The sequence below is a fragment of the Myodes glareolus genome, chromosome 2 (genome assembly GCF_982192425.1).
Source record: "Myodes glareolus chromosome 2, mMyoGla1.1, whole genome shotgun sequence".
Taxonomy (NCBI): domain Eukaryota; kingdom Metazoa; phylum Chordata; class Mammalia; order Rodentia; family Cricetidae; genus Myodes; species Myodes glareolus.
Genome location: NC_142027.1, coordinates 41988279 through 42005778, shown reverse-complemented (window position 1 = coordinate 42005778; position 17500 = coordinate 41988279). Strand labels below are relative to the sequence as shown.

The window sequence follows — 17500 nt, the reverse complement described above, 5'->3', positions numbered from 1 at the left end:
TAGGAAGGTGAGCATTCAAACAGACTAGGATCCCACAAAGCCAGTAATGGACAACTTTTTAGATAACAATCATTTATCAAAAGAAGACCAGATAAGCAAATTAAATAAACTTGTAACTGCTAAAGAAATAGAAACAGTCAACAAAAATGTTCCAAACAAAAAAAAATCCCAGAACCAGAATTGTACTCAAATTCTACAATGTTTTCAAAGAAAAGTAATATCAATACTCCTCAAAATGTTCCACACACTTGAAACAGAAGGGACATTGCCAAATTCTTTTTATGAGGCTACAATTACCCTGATACTCAAACCACATAAAGACATTACTAAGAAAGAGAACAGACCAATCTTAGTCATGAACATTGATGCAAAAATATCCAATAAAATACTGGCAAATCAAATCCAAGAACACATCAGAAAAATCACCCACCATGATCAAGTTGGTTTCATCCTAGAGATGCATGGATTGTTCAACGTATGAAAATCTGTCAACATAACCCACCATATAAACAAACTGAAAAATAAAAACTACATGATCATCTCATTAGATGCTGAAAAAGTCATCAACAAAATACAACATCCCGTCATGATAAAGGTTTTGAAGAGAGCAGGGATACAAGCTACATAGTTAAAAATAATAAAGACAATATACAGCCAGCCAACAGCCAACATCATACTAAATAGAGAGAAGTTCACAAAGATCCCACTGAAATCAGGAGCAAGACAAGACTGTCTACTTTCTTCATATCTATTAAGTATAGTTTTTGAGATTCTAACTATAGCAATGAGACACCAAAAGGAGATCAAGGGGATACAATTCAGAAAAGAAGATGTCAAACTCTTACTGCTTGTTGATGATGTGATAGCTTACATAAGCAATCCAAAAAATTCTATCAAGGAACTTTTACTACTCATAAACACTTTCAGTAATGTAGAAGGATACAAGATTAACTAAAAAAACCAGTATCCCTCCTGTACACAGTTGATAAAAGGGCTGGAGAATGAAATCAGAGAAACATCACCCTTCACAATAGCCACAAACAACATAAAATAACTCGGAGTAGCTTTCACCAAACAAGTAGGAAAACTGTATGACAAGAACTTTAAATCTTTGAAGAAAGAAATGGAAGGAACAACAGAAAATGGAAAGGTGTCCCATGCTCTTGGTTAGGTAGAATTAAATAGTAAAAATGGCAATCTTACCAAAAGAAATCTACAGATTCAATGCAATGTCCATCAAAATCCCAGCAAAATTCTTCACAGACCTTGAAATAACAGTTCTCAACTTCTTAATGAAAAGCAAAAAGCCCAGGATAACCAACACAATCCTGTACAATAAAGGAACTTCTGGAGGCAACACAATCCCTGACTTCAAACTATATTACAGAGCTAAAGTTCTGAAAACAGCCTAATATTGGCATAAAGGCAGACAGAAAAACTAATGGAACCAAACTGAAGACTAAGATATTAATCCACACACCTTCCTGATTTTTAACAATGAATCAAAAAATATAAAATGAAAAAAAAACTAAAAACATATTCAACAAATGGTGCTGGAATAATTGGATAACAACATGTAGAAGAATGAAAAGAGATTCATATCTATCTCCATGCATAAAATTCAAGTCCAAATGAATCAAAGACTTCAACATAAAGCCAAGCACACTGAACTTCAAAGAAGAGAAAGTAGGAAGTACACTTAAATGCATTGGCAAAAGAGACTAATTCCTAAATTTAACCTTAGTAGCACAGACACTGAATGTAACAATTAATAAATGAGACCTCCTGATATTTGGATGCTTCTGTAAAGCAAAGGACATGGTCAATAAGACAAAATGGAAGCCTATAGAATGGGAAATAAATCTTCACCAACCCCAATCAGACAGAGGGCTGATCTCCAAAATATACAAAGAACTCAAGAAATTGGTCATCAAAAGAACAAATAATCCAAAAAAATGGGGGTACAGACTAAACAGTGAACTCTCAACATAGAATTCTAAAATAGCTGAAAGACACTTAAGGAAATGTTCAACATCCCTAGCCATCAGAGAAATGCAAATCAAAACAAATCTGAGATTCCATCTTATACCTGTAAGAAAGGCCAAGATCAAAAACCCTGACGACAAATTATGCTGGAAAAAATGTGGGGTAAAGGCAACACTCCTGCATTGCTGTTGGAAGTGCAAACTGATACAGTCCCTGTGGATATCAGTATGGTGAGTTTTCAGAAAATTAGGAAATAGCCTTCTTCAAGACCCAGTAACACAACTTTGGGTATATACCCAAAGGATGTTCAATTGTGCCACAAGGACATGTATTCAACTATGTTCACAGCAGCATTGCTTGTCATATCCAGAACCCCCAAACAGCCTAAATGTCCCCTGAGTGAAGAATGAACAAGAAAAATATAGTACATTAACAAATGGAATACTAACAGCAGAGAAAAATAATGACATCTTGAAATTTGCAGGCAAATGGATGAAACTAGAAAGCATCATATTGAGTGAGGTAACATGGACACAGAAAGACAAATATATGCACTCAATCACAAGTGGCTTTTAGAAATAAAGCAAAGATAACCAGTTTGCAATTTGCAACCTCAGAGAACCTAGACAACAATGAGGACCCTAAGGGAGACATAGTGAGGACCCTAAGGGCGACATACATGTATCTAATCTACATGGAAAGTAGAAAAACAGAAGATCTCCTGAGTAAATTGAGAGCATGGGGACCATGGGAAAGGGTAGAATGGTAGGAAAGAGGAAGGTAGAGGAGCAGAGAAAAACGTATAACTCAATATAATCAATAAAAAAATTAAAAAAAGAGTATTAAATGCTGCAAGGGAAAAAGACTAAATAGCATATAAAGACAGACATATCAGAATAGCATTTGACTTTCCAATGGTGCCTCTAAATGTCAGTAATGCCTGAAAGTTTCACAAATTCTTAAGAAACCACAGAAAACACTAAGACTACTATATCAAGTAAAACTTTCAATCACAATATATGGAGAAAGAAAGGCATTTCACAGAAAAACCAAAATGAAGGAATTATTTACAAACCAGCTCCACAGAAGGTGCTAGAAGGAAAACTTCAACCTGAACAGGTTAATTACACCCAAGAAAACACTATGATTAAATTAATTCAGATTAGCAAATCAAAAAGGGGAGGAAATATCACCACAACAAAATAGCTGGAGTCAAGAAACGCTGTTCATTGATGACTCTTAGCACCAATAGTCTCAGTTTCCCAATAAAAAGTCACTGACCAACAGATTGGATTAGAAAACAGGATCTAATCTTTTGCTGCATCTAAGAAACATACCTCAACATCAAGGAGACACAACACCTGAAGATGAAAGAATGGGGAAAAGGTATTCCAGAAATTAGATCCCCAAATTAAGCTCTTATAGCAATTTTGATATTAAACAAACTAGACTTCAAGTCATAAAAGTCATTCAAGTCATAGACGACTTCAAGTCTTCTAGTCATAAGAGATAGTGAAAGACACTACATACTAATGAAATGAAAAATCCATGAATAGGATATTGCAATTCTTTTATTATTGTTGTTATTAATTATTATTATTGGAGTCATGTTGGGTTCTATCATTCTTCTCTGAGCTGACTGGTCTCTAGTTCCTTGCCATTCAGGTAGTGTCAGGTATGTCCTCCTTCTCAAGTCATGAGCCTCAAATTGAACCGGTCATTGGTTGGGCAGCCCCAGAATATCTATGCCACACACAATTACCACAACATCTCTTGCAGACAGGACAGCTTGTAGGTTGGAGGTTTTGTGTTTCAGTTGATGTCTCAGTCCCACTACTAGAAACCTTGCCTGACTACAGAATATGGCCAGTTCAGGCTCCATATTCCCCGATTAGTAGGAATCTTTATTAGGGTCACTCTTCTAGATTTTTTGGAGTTTCCACTTCATTAGGTTTCTTCATCAACCCGCCAAATGCCCCCACCCTCAATTCCCATAACATCTTCTAGTACTCTCTCCCTACACCTCCCCAATTTGATTCCCTCTATTATTATTCATACCTGACCCAAGTTTATCCACAAAATCTATTATTTCTCTTTCTTACCAACATATATTACCCATTGAGTCTTCCTTGATGCTTAGCCTCTTTGGGTCTTTGGGATGTAGCATGATTATCTTTTACCTTACAGCTAACATTCATATAAGTGAGTATATATTGTGTATGTGTTTTTAGGTCTGGGTTACCTGACTTAGGATGATTTTTTTCTAGTTTCATCCATTTGCCTGAACATTTTGTGATGTTAATGTTTTTAAAAGCTGTAAATGTATCAAATATTCCTCAGTTTAGGGACATCTAGGTTGGTGGTTCTTCAGAAAATTGTGAATTGATCTACCTCAAGACATAGTTATATCACTCTCTGGCATATACCCAAAGGATGCTCCATCCTACGACAAAGGCACATGCTCAGCTATGTTTATAAAGGCTTTATTTCTAATAACCAGAAACTACAAATAGCCTGAATATCGCAATTTTTAAAATTTATACACCAAACACAAGGGTACCCAAGTTTATAAAAGAACCACTACTATAACTTAAAACACATATTGATCCCCCACAGCATCAGTGGATGACTCCAATATCTAACAGTTTTCAAAAGATAGATCATCCAGAACAAAATATAAATAGATTAATGTTAGAACTAACTGATATTAAACCAAATGGGTCTAACAGATATTTACAAACATTTCACTCCAAACCCAAGAATAGAACTTCTTCTTATCACCTCACAGAACTTTCTACAAAATTGATCCCACAGTGGCAAATACAAGTAATAATGGATACCAGAAATTTGAAAAAAAAGACTTTTTATACCTCTGTTCACCTTGTATTAAAGCTAAATAGCACCAAAAGCAAAAACAATAGAAAGATTACAAACTCATGAAAGCTAAACAGCTCTATAAAATGAAAAATGGGTAAAGACAGAAACTAAGAAATAAACTAAAACCATTTTAGAAATGAATACACAACATACCCAAACATATGGGAAAACATAAAGGTGGTCCTAAGAGGCAAGTTCATAGCCTTAAGTGACTTCATAAATGTTGCAAAATATTCCTGCACACTGTGAAGATATGTCACTGTGATTGTTTAATAAAGTGCTGAATGGTAAATAGCTAGGCAGGAAGAGGTTAGGAGAGGCTTCTGGAAACAGAGAGAGCTCTGGGAAGAAGAAAATTAGGGTTTCTAGCCAGTCTTGGAAGAAGCAGGATAGGCAATACAGAATAAAGGCAACTGATACATATAAAAGAGTATAGATTTAAAAATTAAAGCACAATTAATAAATTCTCAGAGAGAAATTAAGGTCCAGTCTCAAGATCTGAAAAGCAAAGCAGCTAGTCACTGACTCTTACCTCTACCTAAGTTCAAAATGGCAATCCTGAATCCAAGAATCTTAAAATAAGACTGTGTGTTACCACTGCTGGCGTGTAAGGCTGACCAGTGTGACTGTTTTACTCCAGGCAAGCTTTATTTATCAAAATACAAATAAAATGCCACTACAAAAATATTGGAGATTGGAAGTAGACAAGAGTGCCAGGCAACCTCGGGTGTATGGGGGGGTGGGGGAGTTGTTGGCAGGGGAGAGGGTTAGAGAGAAGGGAGTAGGGGAGGAATGGGGAAAGCTCGGGGGATTGGGATGGGGGGGAGGGAGGAAGGATGGATATATGATCATGGAAGTATATACCTCAACTAAGGGAGTCATTTTAGGGTTTACAAGAGACTTGATTATAAATGGGATCCCAGGTCCAAGGAGAGATCCCCAGATTGTTCTCTGGACAGAGGAGAGGGTGCCTGAACTGGCCTTGACCCATAACCATACTGATGAATATTTTGCATATCACCATAGAACCTTCCTCTGGCGATGGATGGAGATGGAGACAGAGACCCACATTGGAACACTGGACTTAACTCCCTAGGTCCAAACGAGAAGCAGAAGGAAAGAGAATGTGAGCAAAGAAGGCAAGACCAGAGGGAACCTTCACCCGTTGATGGATGGAGATTGAGACAGAGACCCACATAGGAGCACTGGACTGAGCCCCCAAGGTCTAAATGAGGAGCAGAAGGAAGGAGAACATGAAAAAGAAAGGCAGGACCGTGAGGAGTGCGTTCACCCACTGATACAAGGGGACTGATCTAATGAGAATTCACCAAGGACAGTTGGACTGGGACTGAACGGGCACGTGATCCAACCAGATTCTCTGAATGTGGCCGGATTCTCTGAATGTGGCTAGCAGGGGGTCTCTCTGAAAGGCCATTGACAATAACACTGGGACTGGTTTCCTCTGCATATACTGGATTTTTGGGATCCAGTCTGTTTGGATGCTCACCTCCCTGGTCCTGGAGGGAGGGGGGAGGAACTTGAACTTCCCACAGGGCAGGAAGCCCTGACTGCTCTTAGGGATGGAGAGGGAGGAGGAGGGGGAGTGGGGGGGAGTGGGAGGGTGTTGGGAGGAGGGGCGGAAATGGAAACTTTTATAAATTAATAAACTTTTATAAATTAAAAAAATAAATCAGAGAACACTCATAAAAAATATTGGTAATTTAAGTTACAAGAGCCAGTTGGACAAGCTTAAGATATAGGTCAGGCTTTCATATTTAATAATAAGTCTCTGTGTTGTTTTTTGTGAGTTGGTAGCCCAAAAAGAATCTTCTTACATATGGCACCCAATGTGGGGGCTCAAATATCATAACCTGGAGCTTGAGAAAACAAAGAGAAATGTTCTGGACAGTGAACTAAAAATAGCTTCCTGTCAGCGTCTAGTGTGTTGGGGTCCCTGGGTAAGGGTCTCAGGCAAATCAGGACACAGGGAAGGCAGAGCATGAACAAAGGACATATCACAAAGTAATAGAGGTGATTTTCAAAGAGACCACAAGTAATATAAATGGAGAAATGATGAAAGCATTTTCTCTAAATTCAGGAACAAGACAAAGTTGTTTATTCTCCAATCCTATTCTCCATGCCTTGACTCCTGTAGTCTGAGGAGTCTTAGATAGAGCAATGAGACAACTGAGATCAAGGGATTACAAATGGAAAAAGATGAACTCAAGCTATGCTTATTTGATGATTTGATTATGTACATGTGGTTGTAAAAATTTTCACCAGAAAACTCCTACACTTTCAGCAATATAGCTGGACACAAAAATAATGCACCCAAACCAGCAGCTTTCCTATGTACAATGACAAAAGGACTGAGGAATAAATCAGGAAAATAATTTCATCACAGTAGCTTCAAAATATATCTTGGTTACTTTAACCAAGCAAGTGAAAGACTTGTATGATAATAATTTTATAATATTGAGGAAAAAATCAGATAAAGAAGATTTCAGAAGATTGAAATATCTCTCAAGCTTATGGATCAGTAGGATTAAATGTAGTTAGAACAGGCTGTCCTACCAAATACAATCTAAAGATTCAATGAAGTCATCAAAATTCCTGCACAGTTCTTTGCAAAACTTGAAAGGACAATTTTTGGCTTTTTATGAAAGCACAAACATCTAGACAGTTAAAAAAATCCTTAATAATAATAATAATAATCAACTAGAAAAAACATTCAGAGCATGGTAACACAGACTCAAAATGCATACCCATATATTATGTATTCACTTATAAGAGTGATATTAGCTGTTAAGTAATTGATAATCAAGCTACAATTCACAGGTCCAAAAATATTATATAAAGAGACATGCTCTAGGGGGAAGCATGGATCTCCCTGGGAAGATGAAATAGAATAGATTTTGCAGGTGGAATGAGGGTGGGTAGGGATAAGAGTGGGAGAGATCAAGTGTCCGGGGTGGTGGTGGTAGAAGGGATGGAGGGAGAGAGTATGGGGAGAGATAGCTGGAATGGGAGAGGCATTTTGGGAGCAGTGAGGAAACCTAGTGCAGTGGAAACTTTCTGGAATCTCTGACGGTGACTTTAGTGAGGACTCCATGTAATAGAAGATACATAGTTTACACTATCCATCTTTTGTAGCCAGGCACGGCTTCCAGAGGGTTAAAGAAGAGCTCAGAGCCTGGTGAGGTGGGGCATGCCCTTAATGCCAGCACTCTGAGGCAGAAGCTGGAAGATCTCTAAACTCAAGGCCAGCTTGGTTTACAGAGAATGTTTCAGAACAGACAAGCTTTTGCAGTAAAGGAAAACATTGAAAACAACAAGTTGGTAAACATGTGATTGAACAAGGGGCTATGTTCCAGTTCCAGCAAGCAGCAGAACTGGGCAGCTTCAGACATGTGATTCTGGCTTAGAGTCAAGGATAGAAGAAAGGAGTTAAAGAATCTCCCTATATGACTAAGGAAGGCAGCTATGCCCCCCCACATGACCAGCAGTGAATGACCAATTTGAAATTAACTCAATGGCATCTCTAGAGTTTCTTTGTCTTATGTGGTTTTGCCATGGCATTTTAATTTTCTATCTATCTATCTATCTATCTATCTATCTATCTATCTATCTATCTATCTATCTATCATCTATCTATCTATCTATCTATCTATCTATCTATCTATCATCTTTTTATTTCTCTTTATGTATAATTATTGTTCCCTTTTGTTTATATTATGGCTTCCAGTTTTGTGTTTTTAAAGGGATTTCTGTGTGCACAAACATGTGTGTGTGTCTGTCTGTGTCAGCATGTATATTCCATACTTTTTCTTTGGCTCCATAATTTTTTTCTGTTTATTTTGTCCTATTGAGGTTTGTTTCATTTTGCTTTATCTCATTTCATTATTATTCTTTGATGTCTTTTGGTTTTTTTAGGAAAAAAGAGAAAGGATATGGATTCTGATAAGAGGGAAGGTATGCGGAATCTCCGAGGAATTGGAGAGGAGGAAATCGCAACCATGATATATTGGTTGAAAAAATTTGTTTTCAATAAAATAAAAATTAAAGACATAGGAGAGCACATTGTTTTATAAGATTATTTAAAATTATGTATATTATTTAAAATACATGTGTGTGTATGCATGCATGTGGGGGAGAATCAGGAATTTGAGAGGGAGGGATGGGAGATACAGAAGAAGTTGAAAGGGGAAGAAGAGATAGGAGTGATGTAGGTTCAGTGTTCATGTGTGATGTTCCAAAAGCAAGTGAAATTATAAATTAAAACAATATAAAATGAAAAACTAAGGGATACTGAGATGGTTCTGTAGATAAAGTGCTTGCCAAGCAAGAATGGGCACCTATGTTCAAATCCTTAGCACCTATCTAAAAGCAAGACTAGGAGGCACACACCTGTGATCCCTGTGTTAAGTGTAGTGTATGTACATAGAGTCATGGTTCTCACTACAGCCTGTCTAGCTGAAGCAGTGGGCTCCAGTTACAGTAAGATGCCATGCTTCAATAAATAATTCTCAAAAGTAATTGAGAAAGACATCCTGATACCGATCTTTGGCTTCTGCATGCACATATGCTCCCCTACCCCTACACACACACACACACACACACACACACACACACACACACACACACAAAGACAAGTTAGAAGGAAAGAGTAGAAGAAATTTTCCAATGCTGGTTAGTAGAGTATGTCTGTGTGTACACATGTGGTAGTGTGTGTATGTCTACTTGAACACTGTTTAATAAGAAGCTATAAACTATCATCATCCCAGCTTAGGGACAGATTGTTAACTTATTTGAGTTACTTTGGTTTCACAATAACTCACCTCATTTTGTATTTCCTTAATGAGAATACTTGCTACTGTGCTTCTATAGGTTATAGGGAATTCAAACTTAGATTCCCATACTTACCTAGTAAGTACATTTCCAGCAGAACCATTCTACCAAGACAGCTTCTAAGTTTGAGCTGAAGTAAACCTACCATCTTTTGATGTTGAATTTAAATGATCTCAATTGAAATTTGATAAAAAATTCACATATTTTTATATCTTTTATTAAAGAAAGATGCAGGACATTTTATTCAAATATTTCCTTATGATTCTGGAGTCTACCTAGAAATGGTCCCAACTCCTGAAAACCTAGTTTTTCCCACAGATAATAGGAAAATCACAGCTAAAATACTTAAATTACAAAGATTAAAAAGAGTACTCAAATTTGCCTATTCAATGTAGATTTTCGCCATGAATGTTAGATAAAAAAAAAACGAGATACAATTCATGCTAATTTAAGTCAAGTTTTGATCATAGTAATAGTTATCTGGGTGAAGGAGTTCTTCAACTGTCACCATGACAAGTACTAAGAAGCACAGCATGAACTGGTAAAGTTTTACTCTGTCCTTCAGACCTTGACACAAAGACATTTCTTTCCTCATATTTACTGTAACACTAAGCTTGGCAGGAATGGAACCATGGACCTAATTGACAGTCGTTTTGGGTTGGAGATTTCTCTTCTGCTGGGTCCTCACTTCTGTCTAGTTTACATACACACAAGCCCCTTTATTTTTTATTTTTTTGTTATGATAAAGTACATGCAGTTTTATTCTTTCTACATTTTATTTATTTATTTATTAAAAATTTCCACCTCCTCCTCACCTCCCATTTCCCTCCCACTCCCCCCACTCTCTCTCCCCATCCCTCTCCAATCCTAAGAGCAGTTAGGGTTGCCTGCCCCGTGGGAAGTCCAAGGTCCTCCCCACCTCCATCCAGGTCTAGGAAGGTGAGCTTCCAAACAAACCAGGCTCTCACAAGTCCCTTTTAACCCATTAAATCCTATAGACATTGATTCATCCTTGGCAGTCCACTTTCAAATCCTTTCTCTGTTATCCAGAGATTTACCTTTCTCTTAGTCAACCTGCCTTGCTTCACTTATACTTGTTGTCTGTGTTCCTCATACCTCTTGGTCATAAGATAAGAATCCAGTGGAGAAGAATGTCTTTGATATAGCCAGTTCATGTTATGCTGTCCTATTCTACCCCAACTCTTATCTTACCAGTATTATTTTTTGCATATTTGTTATCAACTAGAAAAGTTATTTTCAAACTAACTGACTGTTTATTGGGTCTTCTGAAATAAAGGTCTTTGGTTTACATCCTATTTTTCTTAGGGAGAAAGTCTCAGGACTGGAAGGCTCAGAAGGGCTCATACTACTTGTTCAGAGGTAGCAAGTTCAGTCTTTAATAGCCACATCTGGTAGCTTACTAGTTCTTGTTACTCTAGCTCCAGGAGACTCAATATCCTCTTAAGGTCTATGTGTACCACATTTGTGCACAAACTCAAGCATATACATACAAATACATATATACATATTTTTTAAAAAATATAAAAATTATAAAGAAAAAGAAAGTCCATGACTTTACATCCTATACCCTTGCAGTCCCTCAAGGGCTGACCTCTTAAATCACTGGCCTATGGAATGGCTATACTCTTACCTGCCCAAATTCTCAGTCTCTAGTAGAAGAGCTTTACTTTGTTCTGCAGGGAGCCGTGTGCTCCTCAAGGAAATTTCACATTTCCACTCCTTCAGTCATTGGACTATGGAGAGAGTGACACAGCAGTTAGTTCTTGTACTTAAACCTTATATAAGTCACATCTACTGAGACTTGGAAATGAAGCCTCTGAATTGAACGATCATGGGAAGAGATTGCTAGCCTTATTCCTGTCAGTTCACTGAACTTACAGCTTCTTCTGTTTTATAAGGACTAATACTTTTAAAAGTTATTATTATTGAAAACATTTTTTAACTTTTTGAAATTGAAGTAGAGTTATTTTGTGTTATCGCTTCCCTTTCCTTCCTCCAACCCTTCCTGAACATCCCACATGTTCTCATTCAATATCCTGAAGGCCTAATACTTTAAAGGATCACCACAATATCTTTTGGTGTTTGGGTAAGATAGAAATGATTAGTATATTTTAAATTCTTAGATAAAGCAAAGATATTGTATATATACATATCAGTGAGAGTAAATTAACAACAAAAGAACCAGGTTAAAAAACTGGGAAATAGTGACTGGATTGTATTTTTCTGCTTTGTTAAATTCTGAATAAAATCAATGCTGTGAGACTGACTGGTTTGCTGAAATGATATGTTAATTATCTTACTGAGCTAACCATAATGACTTTATTTGATGAGGTAGAATTGTAAAAAAATTACAGACACTATTAAGTAATCAAGCCTTGACTCTTCCATAAGAAATATTCCTCATTGTTTTGACAGATGATGTTTTGTGTTGTTAAATATATATTCTAATTTAAATATATTTTTCATCTCGATTATAGGTTAGCTTTATATTTTTACTTCACATGACAATATTTTGATATATGTATGTAACCAAGATACATGTTCATATATATTTACATGTATCAGGTAAAGATAGGATATATTTTGTTGTTCTTTACAGAACTTAAGACTTAACAAGAACCCATTCATGAAATGAAGTGATCAGTGATCCTGTTCAGTGCTCAGAATTGTGTAGAGGGGAACAGCACTCTAAAGGAAACATGCTGACAGTGGAATTACTGATGACGGTCATTTATATTATCTTTTTCATAATTCTGTTGAGAAAAGCACTTTCAATGTAAACACACTTTAAGATTAAATCTACTTCATTAACTGTCACTAAACCATAATTAAATTTAAATACTAACTGCATAAATATGAAATTTACTTCATGGCTTTTGATGCATAGTATTTGAATGAACGGTTACATACTTTCAAAAGTTAAGAAAATTCACATACCATTATCTGTTCTTCACTTGTTTTTGGTATTGGCACAATGTTTGAAATATATGCTTTTTACAAATCCAATGTTATGTATTATTAAAATTAGTATTCATTCTGCCTTCCCATCTAAGGATAAACAGCCTTAAGTATGGAAATAGCAGTTAGCCTATGCTATATGTTTAAGGACAGCATAATTTTTAAATCAAGTTATAACTCAGCACTCTCTTATATTCAGAATTAATGGACAATAACTAATAAATGAGATTAACTTGATTGACAATTTGATGAATTGATCCAATGCCTTTCTTTTTTCACCTATTCTCTGTAATCTGCATATTTTGTTTTGTGCCTTAGACCTTTGTCCTTTTAACAACATACCCCTCTTCTTTCCTGCCTATTTTATTCCTTCCCCTTGCTTTTCCTCAACTCTTTGCAAATTGCCTTTTAAAGTTTCCTGTCCCATTTATCATTTTCCTTTTCTCTTCTCTGCAACTCTTATTATAATGGTCTGCAGTAAAATGAGTTATGTTAACTCCAGGAGGAATGTAAATTCTTATTGATCCCTCTATTAGGTACATTCTTACACTCCACATGCTATTGCACTATTTGTTCTCAGATGTACTTCGAATTCTATCACATGAACATTATTCCCATTAAAGTGATTTTAAGTTTTCTTAATGCTTTGTACTCAAATAGTTCCATTAATTTCTTGTCCAATAGAGCATTTATTTTTGTGTTTGGCACAAATCTTTGATAATTTTTTATCTATCTATCTATCTATCTATCTATCTATCTATCTATCTATCTATCATCTACATATCTATTTACTTATTGATTGATTGACTGAGGACCTACCTTTTCTTCATAACCACAAAATTTAGATTTTAAGTTCTCAGGCTACTTACAGAATTTTTATACTCAATATTTTTCTAGAATATATTTGATTTCTTTTTCTTAATTCAGGACCTAAGATTAGGATACTGAACAATTTAATTAAATAGAAACAGTATTGAGGAATAAGGCTGAAAAGTGAATAGAAATAGGAAAGCAAGGCAGCCTAATAGCAGCAGCAAACCAAGTTCTAAAACCATTTATACAAGAGCTTTTGTCATTACTGCTGTCTAGAGATGCCACACGCCAGTCAGACAATATCATTAGAATGGCACTAGGTGCATTTGCTGTAATCTTGATATGGTAGATCTGTTTGCCCTCAAGATCTTGGTATCTTTGTCTCTGTCCTTTGTCACACTAAGTATTCTAAAGCATGTTCATGTGGTTTAACTGGGAAAATACCCATCAAGTTTCCTCATTCTTTCCCAGCAGGAGAGGCAAAAGAAAGTGAGTTTGTAGAAAGATGGACTTCTTGGATGTATAGAAATCCCTGATTAGCAAATATTCATTAATTAGGAAGTGATTCAGATGTGTCTATTTAATAAATGAAATCTCTCCACACTACAATCTCTTTATCTGTTTATCAAGATACCTTCTCAGGAAAATGTCTTTTCCTCCACATTTCTTTCCTTATCGTTTCCGAGGAGTAGGTTACCCATAACCCTCTCCCAACTGCTCTAACTGCACCAAGTCACTGCTTATTTTATGATTTTAATAGAGTCATAGATCTAATTATATTCTACTCAGATGTTGAGAAGATGGTCCTTCCTGGAGTTCTTTTTCATTTATTATTATTACTCTTTTTAAAATAAACTTTTTTCTTATATAAGACATTCTGATTATGATTTCCCTTTTTTCTATTCAATTCCTTCCCACACTCCTCCTATTTGGATCCCCCTGTCTGTCTCTCATTTGAGAAGAGGCTTCTAGGAGGTAACTGCAAAACATAACAAGATAAAATACAAGAAGATAAAACAGAATCTATCACATCAAAATTGAATAAGACAAACCAACAGAAGGTAAACAATCCAAGAGAAGAAAAGGCACTAGAATAGAGACTCACTCATTCTCACAGTCAAGAATACCATTAAAATATTAACCTGAAAACCATAGTATATATTAACATTTATAATATATATGGATATATATCCACAATACTTATATTACGGATAAACATAAATACGCAAAGGACCTGGTGCAGATCCGTGCATGCATTTTACAATTGTGTTCAGTTTCTGTGAGTTCATATGAACTTTGCTCATGTTGATTTAGAAGGCCCTGTTTCTTGGGGTCCTCCAACCCCTCCGGCTCTTACATTCTTTCTGCCTCCTACTCTGCAGGGTTCCCTGATCTCTAGGGAGAGAGATTTGATGGAAACACTTCATTTAGAGCTGAGTGTTCCAGACAGTTCTCATTTTCTTTTGATGGCCACTGATCCAGGCATCAAGTGCTTTATCACTCCTTCTCAACCACTCTTTGATTTCTTTATGTGACAAAATCTTAATTATCGTATATACTGTATTCCTTTGAACTTGTGTAATCATCACACCATCAAGGCACATGCTTTTTAATGAAAATATGAACTTGGCAGTACTTCAACAAAGGAATATTTTTAGAGCATATATTTCTAATACATTCATATGTATTGACTCTATTGCTACAGTAGTGTTTAATCACCTATAAAATATCCTCCTGGGCCAAAAAGGCCAAAATTTATTTGAGAATCTTAGGACAGTAGTTGTGTCTTGATTAGGGTTACTAAGTTCAAAATTTTTTCTAAAAGATATGTTCATGCCTTACAGATATTTATTTAAAAATGTATTGGTAAAAATCATTCCACATCTCACTCCTCCTATTATAAGCCTATTCCTAAGGAATAAAGTACAATTTTTTTACAAGGCATTCAATATTGTTTAAAATCCAGTACATTCAAGTAGCTTTTATTATTATCATGCATCACATCCAAGACACAAAACTTCTAGTGTCAGTGTGTTTCCCAGTTCATATATCACAATGTTAGAAGATCTCCCAGTAACATTCACTCTTAATCTGTTACTGGTTATTTATTACCATATGGAATCAATTGAAAAATATTATTATTTTCTAGAGTATTCCTTTAGTTGTTGTATTATTCAGAGCATGAGAAAGTATATTGCATTATTTCATCAGGAGAAACTCCTTCAAGATTCTTACCAGTGACCACTATTTGATATTCATTAAATCTAATTTCAGGAGACATCCAATGACAACATGGAAAAGGAGAACAAAACATTGTGGACAGAGTTTGTTCTCACAGGTCTCACATGTCAACCACAGTGGAAAATCCTTGTGTTCCTAGTGTTCTTGGTAATATACTTCATGACTATTATGGGGAACCTTGGTCTTATCACTCTTATCTGGAATGACCCTCGACTTCACATCCCCATGTACTTATTTCTTAGTAACTTAGCCTTTGTGGATACTTGGTTATCATCCACAGTGACACCAAAAATGCTATTCAACCTTTTGGACAAGGGCAAGGTAATTTCTCTTTCTGAATGCATGATGCAGTTCTTTTCCTTTGCAATCAGTGTGACCACAGAATGTTTTCTCTTGGCAGCAATGGCTTATGATCGCTATGCAGCGATATGCAATCCTTTGCTTTATCCAGTAATTATGACCAATAGACTATGCATTCGCTTACTAGTTTTATCATTTGTAGGTGGCTTTATTCATGCTGTAATTCATGAAAGTTTTTTATTCAGATTAACCTTCTGTAATTCTAACGTACTATATCACTTTTACTGCGATGTTATCCCACTGCTAAAAATTTCCTGTACTGATCCTTCTTTGAATTATCTGATAATTTTCATTTTCTCTGGTTCAATACAAGTGTTTTCCATTATGACAATTCTTATCTCCTACACATTTGTTCTCTTTACAATTTTAAAAAAGAAGTCTGACAAAGGTGTAAGGAAAGCCTTATCCACCTGTGGAGCCCACCTCTTATCTGTGTCTTTGTACTATGGGCCTCTTCTCTTCATGTATGTGCACCCGGCATCTTCAGAAGCAGATGATCAAGACATGATCCTCTCTCTGTTCTACACGGTTATAATTCCTGTAGTAAATCCAATTATCTACAGCCTCAGAAATAAGCAAGTCATAGATTCTCTGAAAAAAATGCTGAAAATAGCAGTTTAGATCTCATTCATATCTGTTAATTTTGCTAAAATTCAAAATATTGTGGAAATGAATGTGGATTTTGAAATTATAAATGTTGTAAGAGATTATTGAATTGAATTTACATATGTAATTGTCTCCTTAATACATTCGCAAGCATCTGCATGCATTTATCATACATGAAAAATTTTGATGAAATGTTCTTTTATCAGAATAAAGCAGAAAGGAAGGAAACATTTATAGCTTCATGTTATTACCTAACTTACATCTATCAAATACTAGTATCTTTTTATTTCTCTCCAAAGCACTTGAGTGTGATAGAGACAACGTGATGTTATTACACCTGAAAGTCATGTCACATTGCTCTGTATTGTTGGCAGTTTTGTGGTGAATTAGTTGAAGAAAACCTGAAATACTGACAGCTATCAAATATCTTTTCTGACAGATTTATGTGAAATGTTGAATTTCAGTTGCTGAAGAAATCTAATTCATATGTTTTATACATGAATAGGAAAATATTCATACAGTCAAAAGCACAATCAAAGTAACGAAGGTAGAGCTACCAATATGAAGAATGTCTTAGCTTGTTATACTTCTTGAATTAAGAGAAGTGAGTTATTTCTCTTAGAACAATCCATAGGTTGACTCATTAAGAATTAAAGTATTTGAAGAACTAAATAATATATTCCAAGAAAGAAAGAAAGAAAAGTGAAATAAGGGGAAAGAAATATTTTCATTTTTCCTCCAAAGCTAAAACCAAAAGGCAAACCCTTAGCTCACAAAGAATACACACACA

At 35.7% G+C, this 17500-nt stretch overlaps 1 protein-coding gene across 1 annotated transcript; it reads left to right on the top strand.

The window, feature by feature from the left end:
* The first annotated feature begins 15795 nt into the window (after nucleotides 1-15795).
* Nucleotides 15796-16725, top strand: LOC125392824 (olfactory receptor 5H17). Its single transcript, XM_048422782.3, has one exon. It carries the CDS (start codon nucleotides 15796-15798, stop codon nucleotides 16723-16725), a length of 930 nt encoding a protein of 309 aa, XP_048278739.3.
* The last annotated feature ends 775 nt before the right edge of the window (nucleotides 16726-17500 follow it).

What these genes read in the sequence shown, in the direction of transcription:
- LOC125392824 (XM_048422782.3), top strand. Translation starts at nt 15,796, where the DNA reads ATGGAAAAGGAGAACAAAACATTGTGGACAGAGTTTGTTCTCACAGGT.